At 32.3% G+C, this 11,011-nt stretch overlaps 1 protein-coding gene across 1 annotated transcript; it reads left to right on the top strand.

The window, feature by feature from the left end:
- The first annotated feature begins 7,807 nt into the window (after positions 1 to 7,807).
- LOC139848070 (uncharacterized) lies at positions 7,808 to 10,180 on the top strand. The gene is made up of 4 exons (XM_071837797.1): positions 7,808 to 7,967; positions 8,050 to 8,156; positions 9,751 to 9,785; positions 9,908 to 10,180. The coding sequence occupies exons 1-4, from the start codon at positions 7,965 to 7,967 to the stop codon at positions 9,973 to 9,975; spliced, it is 213 nt and encodes a 70-aa protein (XP_071693898.1). The 5' UTR covers positions 7,808 to 7,964; the 3' UTR covers positions 9,976 to 10,180.
- Positions 10,181 to 11,011: the final 831 nt, after the last annotated feature.

The raw sequence follows: 11,011 nt of genomic DNA, 5'->3' as shown, positions 1-11,011 counted from the left end.
TCATTACCCTCAGGAAGTGATAATATCGGAGCGGTAGTCAACTTCCTCTTCAGAGTTTGAAAAGCAGCCTCTTGTTCATCCTTACACTCATACTTCTTCCCCTTGTGCGTTAAAGCAGTCAGAGGTTTCGCTATACGAGAGAAATCTTGAATGAACCTTCTATAATAACCTGCCAACCCTAGAAACTGACGAATCTGAGTAGGAGTCTTCAAAATTTCCCACTTCTCAATTGCGTCAATCTTGACAGGATCAACTTGTATTCCTTGCTTACTAACAACATGTCCAAGGAATTGAACTTCTCTCAACCAGAAAGTACACTTAGAGAACTTAGCGTACAACTCTTCTTTCCTCAACAGATCAAGCACCAACTTCAAATGCTCTTCGTGCTCTTCATCACTCTTGGAATAAATAAGGATATCGTCGATGAAAACAATGACGGATTTGTCCAGATAGTGTCTACACACATGGTTCAGGATGTCCATGAACACAGCAGGTGCATTTTTCAATCCGAACGGCATAACAAGGAATTCGTAGTGACCATAACGGGTGCGAAAAGCGGTTTTCAGAACATCAGATTCAGATCATCGATTCTTGGAAGAGGGTACGGTTCTTAACCGTAAGCTTGTTCAACTAACGATAATCAATGCACAAACGAAATGAACCATCTTTCTTCTTAACAAACAAAACAGGAGTTCCCCAAGGGGACGAACTGGGACGAATGAAATATAGTTACAACAATGAAGGAAGAAATATATATGGAGTAGTCACATCGGTGGCATAGATATTTAAGGCAATTCTCTCAAAGGAGATAACGAGGATCATGGACTTCAAAATAAATTTTCATTACATTTCCGAAAGGAAGACGTACGAAAGGTGTGATATATCAACGAGAGTGAACTTCATTGTACAGTGAGCGAGGAAATATAGGATTCATCCATATTCTTAAATTTATGTGCGGATGAAAAGAACGTGAATCATGGGTTATAAAGAATGGCCGACTCCAGGTGAGATGAATCTCCAAAAATAATTTCGTGCACCTCAAAGTATTGAATCCTAGGATTGATGTTTACGAGGGTGTTGCGGTTGACAGCGAATATTGAGAGTAGAAACTCCTCAAACGGTCTAGTGTAATATATATCCATGATACTCACTATAACAACAGTTGTGGTAGAAACCCACCTAGCGCCTTTTCTAAAATAGGGTGACCACCGAGTGTACCCCAGAAATTGATTTATCGGTCCGCATTTCGGACATGTCCAATCATAAGAGGGAAAATTTTATGAGCGCAAAGACTTTCCAACAATTTTATAAAACCGGCATCCAAAGTGGTGTAAGAGCTTCTATCAATGAACTTAATGGTAAGTTTCATCCTTAAACGGAGGATGAGAAGAACTGTGATCCCAACACTCTGTAGAGTAATGCGAAAATTTGATAAAATCAATCAAAGGAGTTTTGAAAAAGCTTTAAACGTTTGATGTGACAACATAAACGGAACGAAGTTCTTAGTAAATTTAAAAGTATGTACAACGCGTACCAATTTATATAAAACAAATTGACTTAGTCAAACGAATAAATGAGTGGTTTTAAAATAATTTTGAAGGTATGATTTAGTATATACTAGCCAAAATAGGTAAGGGTAAATTTATTCATTTGAATCCATACGTACATATATGATTTTATAAGTTGTATACATGACAAAATATTTCATTACTTCTATTCACCCATAAATCTTGTGAGAACCGCCCAATTAAACAAATGTGTAAAACTTCCGATGATAAACAGAGTATCTGTATTTCAGAGGTTACAAGTTGAAGTAAGATCGTGGAAGATCGAGTAAAGGACTTGAATCGTCGTGCGATATTTAACCAACAAATGTTACGAGGTCATGAAAACCAATGAGTTAAATGTTGTTTTGACTATTATCAGGACATAAGTCCTTGGGCCAAAACTGTTCCCGAGCGAAGCTGTTGCCAACAAGCGAGTTATGAAGGATAGAGCATGAGATAGATAACCTGGTTAAAACGAGCTTCTCGTATATCAACAAATAAGATAATGAATAATTTCCCTACCCATGTAATACATCAGAATTTCTAAATGAGTAGTGTAAAAATTTTCTTTGACTCGCTTTCTATTCCTCATGTCACAATATTGGGACTTCTTTATGAATTAATGTAATATAATCACGTTGGCCTGACGTCATTATATTATACTAATTCATAGTTCCATTCCAATAGCACTACATGAGGTCAGGACACGCGATCAACCTCGAATTTCCACCCAATTTCTCTAAAACGATTTCTTAAACAATGTGCTAAGGATAGCACTAGATGCAAAAACATCAAAAGTAATGAATAAGAGTAACGATGACACAAAAATGTCTTTGAAGTATCAAGAATCTTTAAATGTCCAGAATGACGTTTTCGGGTCGCAACCCAAAGCACAAAGGCACAACGGCACATAATATAATAAGAATGTTATATACCTAAACATAATAGCTGACATTGAAATACCGAGCATTTAGAAGTCAAGAATGACATCTCGCGTAATATAACTCAAACATTATATACATAACCATAATAGATGACATAGAAATGTCGAGAATTTCAAATGTCAAGAATGGCATCCCTCGGTTTCACTATCCGAGGTGTTCTTATAAAGATAAACTAGCATGAGTCGGAGAATACGTTTAAATCGGAATGGGAGTTCCTCCCGGATTCAGAACATAACAGAGATGTATGTATGGTGACCATATACCTACTTATAGGATACAAAAAACCACATATAATAATGCGCTATAGGTTGGGATGTAGACTAGACTCACTGATGCACCCTATTGAATCGGGTAACGATATCAATGCAGCTTAATTCTCTACAACCAGAGCTCTGATACCAACTGAAATGACCCGTCAAAGTACACTTGATGACCATCGTTATCTTGGTCCCACAGTTTGATCATAACTCTATATGAATTTAATAAATAACCTTGCATTCTTTATTTAAAAATGATTTTCTATAAAGGAAACCTACCAAAATGTGCAAGTTTAGAAAATCATACATTATTACTTAACCAAAAGTTGACCAAAACAATGTCAACAACATCCACTATTAAATGTATCAAAATAGAATGCAAGTTAATGTTTAACAAAAGCTGCCATCATAAATATGCAGACTCTCTAAGCACAGCGAAAGCAATCAATCATGAACCTGAGAATAAAACATGCGAGTAACTGTCAACAAAAATGTTGAGTGAATTATAGGTTTAATATTGCAAATAATATTTAATTTAAACCATAAAAATTTATGTTTGAAAACATAAAAGCTCCTTTTTGGACCTCAAAATTATATGCTAGAAAACATATAAAAACATTATTCCATTTTCCGTGAGCCACCTGGTAACCACTTAACCATTTATTTACCCTTGCCAAACACAATAAATAATATACACCGAACAAGTGTATCTACAACAAAATACGAAGTACTAAACATTCCGATTGTCAAACCCGATAGATCTATCCGTAGGATTCGCGTTCACCAGTAGAAACCAGTGATTACAGTTACTAGACTAGGGAATATTTTTGTTCAACTCACAATGAATAATTTAAATCAACTTCCACTTATGTTCAAAATATAAAATAAATTGCATGTATTCTCATCCCAAAAGAGTTAAAATAGGAAAATGGGACTATAACTCACCTTAAAGCAAAAGAAGTAAACACACAAGAATGCGAACAGCATACGAAGTAAAGTGATCAAGAATGATCACAACGCCGACCTATAAATAAAGCAGGTCGATATAAATAACTAACTTAGGTCAAGTCTTAGTATGATAGCTATTGTACATGTTGCAAGTAGACATAGAACAACACTCAACATGCATCAGTTTGATCGGAACAGCGTACGGACACACACTTTCTATTTTTAGAAAGTTTCTATTTTTAGCAGGTTTCCATTTTTGGTAAGTTTCTATTTTAGGAAAGTTTCTATTTTAGGAAAGTTTCTATTTTTGGAAAGTTTCCAAATTTAGAAAGTTTCCATATTTAGAAAGTTGCTATTTTAGAAAGTTTATAAGTTAGGAAAGTTTCCTTAATTAGAAAGTCAACAAAAGTCAACTGAAAGTCAAAGTCAACCGAAAGTCGACTCAAAAGTCAACCTTGGTCAAACATAGTCAACATTAATTTAAAAAGTATAAGTTATACTAATAATATAGGTTATAATGTTAATTAAAGTCATATATGTATAATTATGTCATAACATAAGTTTAATTAAATTAAATTAAATTATTAAAGTTAACATAAGTTTAAATGATATAATTAATATAACATAAGTATTTAATTAATTAATTAAATATTAGTCATAATATAAGTATTATGAATTAATAATAAATTTTAATCATATCATAAGTATTATTAATTAATAATGAATTACCAATCATATCATAAGTTTCTAATTATAATTATTAAATCATAAGTATATATTAATTAAATTATAATTAAATAATAACTAAGCCTTATAATAATTAAATAATTAATTAATCTTTATTATAAGTCTTATTATAATAATCTCATAATATAAGTTTAAATACTTACCATAAGTATTTTTCATTAATAACAAAAGTATTATTAATCATAAGTTTAATTAAATGTTTAATTAAATTATAAGTAATTAATAAATGATATAATAAATATGTATATCATAAGTCTTAAATTAAATTAATTACTTTTTATATCATAAGTAATTTATTAATAATGGAATTCATTATTTATATCATAAGTCATAATTAATAACCATAAGTTTTAATTAAAAGTTCATCGAGTCATAACTTGAGCCCCGGGAATCAGTTTTTGGCGAGTCTTATATATATCTTCGCCTAACCAACCCACCCAACACATTAGTGTGCTCAAGAATACCCCAAGAACATCAAACAAGTCGTGACTTACAGCCATAAATCAACTTGTAGCTTTAATCCGTTCAAAAACACGTTTTAGTCATACCGGGTGATCCGTGGCTCGGATTTCAATGACCCGAACATGAAAGTTCATCCCATCATAAATCTTAACACACTAGTACACCCTAAAGACTCCAAAGATGATCAAAAAGTCGGACCATACCTGTACCAATTCGTTTTCACATTTTAATCTCAACAAAACACCATTTTAAGCATATATAGAGCTCTGGGAATCGAAATGACATGAATCCGGAGTCTAAAATTAATGTCTTGATGAGAGGAACTTATCTAAACACTTTAATTTCACTTTTATATCAGTTATGTTTACAGAAAACAACAATCAAACCGCTGTCCCAAAACAATCAAACCGAAAACATAGTAAATCGAGCATTTCTACACATGATAACAACAATACAATCATACACAAGTACTATAACATCATAATATAATCAAAATCAGTATAAAAATATGAAATTGAAAAGGTTAGGGTTTATGTTCATACCCAAATCAAAAATCGAGAAGAAGAGTCTTAAAGATCGTGAGATAAGACACCCGAATATGTAAACAACCTTTAGAAATGATGAAAAATTGTATGTTGATGATGAAAACTAAAAATGATGATGATGAAGGTGTAAAAGTCGGCCATGGTGAGGGGAGAGGGAAAAAGAAAATAATTTTTAGGTTAAATGAATGTGTAGTGAGCAATTTAGGTTAAGTAATCACAAGGTTGCAAAATTTGACACTTCACCCCCTCCCACTTGACATTTCGGCCGAAAATGGTAGGGTGGGCTCTACTTGTGGGACACCTTGAAGTATGGACTAAAGCTCTTAGCCCGGACGTCCGATCGGAACCCGAAACGCGAAAACACGACTACGCGATTGAAAATTCGGAGAGATAACAAATACGCGACAAAAAATATATATAAGCACTATATATATATATTCATATGACATTAAAATATCATATTTAAAATAATTAGGATTTAAAAATCCCAAAAGCTCGACCGTTGGTTTGAAAATCGAAAAGATTCGCCGGATAGAAATCCGCGACACGTAGAAACGTACGAATTAAAATATGAATACAAATATTCACATAGCACAAAATAATTAATATATTATTAAAAAAATAATAATATAGGTCATAGAAATGACGTGGCACGAATAACAATTAACGATCGTTAAATAATAAACGGTAAAAGATAACGAAAAAAGTAGGGTCGTTACATTTTGGCTAACTTGTTTTCCCCCTTAACATATAATATCTTACTCTTGATTTTGTAGATAGCATATAATCTTAAATGTAAATAATTATAATTTCAATTTTCTAATGATGACATTTAAAACTATTATTAACATATATAGAGCCATTCAAATGTGACTAAAACCAATGGCGAAGCTTCTCTAGGGCAGGGGTGGGCTCCAGCCACCCCAAAAACTTTTGGACTAAACAGCAATTTTTTAATTATATAGGGACCATATATAGCATATGTTCAATTTAGCCCCCTCAGTTTTGATTGTGGTATTCATTTTACATTTCTCAAATTAAAATAAAATACTCCGTGAAACAAAAACAGGTTCTATCTTTTATTATTTTATTATTCATCTTATCTATATCTATCTATCTATTCTATCTATCTATATAGTCTAATAAATCTCTAAAATAATGATGTCATCATTGAGCTTAATTTTTATAATGATGATGTCATAATTATATATTAATTTAATTTAAAAATAATACAAAATCTTTGATAAAAGGATATATTAATCTCTCCTAAATTGTAATTTTATTTTCCTAAAAAAATTTAAAAGACATTTATTATTATTAATTATTATTATTATTATTATTATTATTATTATTATTATTATTATTATTATTATTATTAAAAGTATAGATATAAATACTCAACTTTGAGCGAACTTTATGCTTGTAAAATCAACGACAAGTTTCTTAGTCGTAATCCGTGGTTCCACGGGACAATAAACTAAATGACTTTAACATTTACATTCACTTAATACGTAAAACATATCATTAAACTGTTTCGTTTAAACAACCCGTGTTTCCACGGGTCATTTCACTAGTTTATTCCTATATTTCAATTCTCTAATGTTAATGTAATGTTGTGTTAATATTATTACTCCAATACTCCGTGTATAATACAGTATTTTTTAAAAAGCCTCCTTATATAATAATAATTAATATTAAATTAATAGTATTAATTTGTTATTTTTAATTATTACTGTATTTAGATACGATCTTAATAATTATCGCTGCTTTAAAAATGATGATGATATGTTTGAATTATTTTCGTCCCCCCAATGTTAAAGTTCAAGCTTCGCCACTGCCTAAAACACCAGAAACATAGACTACTCGAGCTAATGATAGAGGCAAGATAGATGTATTTGATATAATGCTCTTGATATTATTTATTTTTTCATGCGTACAATATATTTGTCCACGTTAACTAAGCATTGCAAAAATTTCTTTTAATATTTAATAGACTTTTTTGCTCCGTTTGTCCCTTGATTACACCATTTTGCAATCAGAATCACTCGAGTGTTTTTGGCATTTTGAATCTCTTGATTTTCAAGTGCAATCAAAGTCCCTCTGTCAAACTGCTGTTAAAAAGGTCCGTTAAATCTTGATAGGTGCATTGTATGTAAGGGTAAATTCGTCTTTATACCATTCGTTTGACGGAGGAACTCTGATTGCATTTTTTTTTTAAATCAATGGATTCTAAATCCAAAAAATACTCGAGGGACTCTTACTGTAAAATGCCGCATAATCGAGGGACGATCGATGAAAAAAAGTTTTTAAAAATTAATAATTAATTTGTATTTTTATACATTTAGATCTTTTCAGAATTTCAGGCTAAGCAAAACACCGTTTGGGATCTTTTGATAGGTCTCGTTTATATGTTTCCGTTTGGCATTTGCTCTTCAATTTTTCCGCTTGCAACTAAATCTGAATCGGATCTGAAGAAGAACCCTCCTTTTATCTGATTCTCTCGGTTCCAGTAACATGGTAATTTGTTGAATATATTATAACGTTTTTACAAATTAAATCTTATTTGATTTTTTACTTTTTAATTTGATTAATAACACAGTCGGCGCTGTTCAATTTCCATTCGTTTCTGACGGTCGTATTATTGGTGATCTGCACCTGCACCTTCTTAAAGATGCAGTTTCCAACTATTCTTGAACAAAAAACAGGGTTAGTTGTTTTTAATCAATATCTATATATACGTAATTCATCTCTATTGATCTACGGTTTGTAAACCCCAATTTTGAGATTAATTACACTTAGGATAGCTTGATTAATCAAATGTATGCTTTGATTAGGGCTGTATCAGATTTATGAAGGGTTAAGCTTATAAAGTTGTGACCTGTAAGGCACAATATTACTATTGAAGGTTGTTTTCCTATATCAACTCTTAACTTAGAATTTAGGAAGGAGATGTGAAAACATAGGATCAAAAATGACGAGAAATAAAAATTTTGGCATGTGTTTTAGTAATAAAAAAGGGCATTTGATTGACTAATAGAGGATGGGTTCACCTGCATTCTTGTAATTTTGTAAATGAGCTACGATACTCATACTGATATTTGATAGTTTGTTTTGTTACTTTTATGCTGTATTTATTTATAGGCTCCAAAAAGGCAAATAATGAGAATAATTGATTATTGGGTAAGCTTATTTTCATGGCTTATCGGCTTAATAGCTTACTAGCTTGTTCTATGGGATTATATTAATAAATATATTGAAAGCTTATAAGCCTTTATAATTGAGGTTATCGGCTTTCCCGAATAGTAACAAATCCATAAGACGTGAAAGTAAGTTATCCAAACACCCCGATGGTGTTTTATTCTTTACCTTGTTGGTTTAAAAAGTGCGCCTAATCGGTGCCTAGGCGACTAGGAATGGTACCTTAACTTGGCTCTAAGCGATAGTTCAACAGTAGGTTCCCTCAAGGCGGTGCTTACGCGCCAGGCGAGATGCGGGTCCCCCTTTGGCACCTTTGGTTGCCGGTGGGTTTTCGTAAAAGATGGTTAGGCCTTTTTACGGAATTTTGATGTGCTAACTATTTTAGGCCCAAAATTTGCTATCAGTCAACAAATTGTAATTTTTTAACCTTATATAACTTTCTAACACAACAAAAATTCAGTAACTGCTGTTAAACTTAAAACCCCATAAGCGGCTTTGGTCTTCAAAAGGAAAACACCAAATTGAAGCAAGAAAGAACAAATTTAGCCAAATTGAAACCGGATATGAGTTGATATAATTTGTAGTTGACAGTTTAGTCAGTTTGGATCTTCCAGTTGACTTTTGGATCGTCAGTTGACTTTAGAACTTATCTCCTCAGTTGCTTGATTTATTTGGTGATTGGACACTGGTGAATTATGGTACTCCAAATTTTTGACTACTTATATGTAATTGAAGTATTTGAGATGTGTAAATATTTATCAGGTAAATATTATCATAGTGAAGCAACATAAATATATTTTAGTCAGTATAGGCGTTTTATTTACGCGAGGCTCTCACCTTATCACCTAACGCCTAGGCCTTGGATTGTCTGTCGCCTATGTAAACTAAGTTCGTTACAATTGATAGTAGTTAGTTGAAATAGTCGCTAGTTAGATACAGTGAGAAAGTTGCACTAGTACTACTACTTTTATTTAACATTTTACCTATCTTCTAATATAGTTTTGTTTGCATGCATACTACTTTATACGTCTCTACATATACAACTCTGATATCAATTGGTTTTTTAAAGTATCTTATTGTTGATAATTTATTTATTGTACAGATTTCGGGGATTCTTCTGGAAGGCTGCTAGAATAGGTAGATTTCTGGGCATCAATACCTGTTCATAACATACTGATTTTTGTTTCATAATTGCCTAGTTTTTACTTATACGTATAATGGTATCTCAATTTTATGATTTTATCATATATATGGTACAGGTGAGCGGTTGAGCCCGTGGGTGGCCGTTGGGTGCTTCACAATGGGTGTCTCCATTATATTTTTCTGAGTGGCTTTTCGTGTAGCGACCAATGCGTTTTCCATTTTTAATTATATAATAGGTTGTTATATGTTTAGTAGAACTTTCTCTCGTCTAGATTTACGTTCATAGAAAAATATAGCCATATAGATTTCTTTTACTTGTTTTTTAGTGTGTAATTCTGTACCATGTATTTTTGAAGGACACAGGAAACTATGATTGAAAGATGAAATTTTAGTCACTCATCTCGACACGTTATTTGGTATTAATTGACCAATAATCATGTGGTAAATTGTATTAGACTTTCAAGCTGATTCTAACCCAACGTCAGATTTGATCCGTCAAATGAGGTGGCGAGCCTGACGCCTATTAACGCGGTGTGACTTTTTGACGGAGTTATTCGAAGAACTCGGTGGAGGCATGAAACATTGTTCCAACCAATCATATAATTACTATTATTAAATTTTTGGTTTTGTATTATATCTTTCCCCTCAATTTTCAATTAGATTTTACCACATCATTCTACAAATTTTTGACACAAAAGCTTGACTTTTTAGGTTAACGAAGGTCAAATACAGTCACAATCAAAAATTCACTTTTCCACCAAAAAATGCACAATTTGACTCTGACATTACAGTCAGGGTTAGGAATAGTCTCAGTTACAAGGCGTTAGTTTTGAATTCGCCTCGTATGTGGTTTTTTTATTGGAGTCAAACGCCCCTTACGGGGCTTCAATTTACAAGACTTTAAAGGCGTCAGTTAGAAACTAAACGCAAAACAATATACGCATTGTAATTGAGTTACCCAAATACAATTACAATGTGAAATTTATATACATCTATATCACATCACAACCATATTCTCCTCTCTCCTCCAAAAACACCAAATTTTCTTCCACGTTACAGTCACTCTAACGGCTTAGAGACTAAGCAACCAATTATTTTTATGTTTGGTTCTTGATTTCTTGAAGAAACTGTTCCTTTACTGAATTGAGTGTCAAATTGGTATGTACCAATAACTAAACTGAAAGCGTTGATGATCCAAGTATACGTTAATCTTAAAACGA

The sequence above is a fragment of the Rutidosis leptorrhynchoides genome, chromosome 5, assembly GCF_046630445.1.
Source record: "Rutidosis leptorrhynchoides isolate AG116_Rl617_1_P2 chromosome 5, CSIRO_AGI_Rlap_v1, whole genome shotgun sequence".
In the NCBI taxonomy this organism is placed as follows: Eukaryota; Viridiplantae; Streptophyta; class Magnoliopsida; order Asterales; family Asteraceae; genus Rutidosis; species Rutidosis leptorrhynchoides.
Note: the sequence above shows the minus strand (reverse complement) of the source record. Positions and strands in the feature narration are given on the sequence as shown.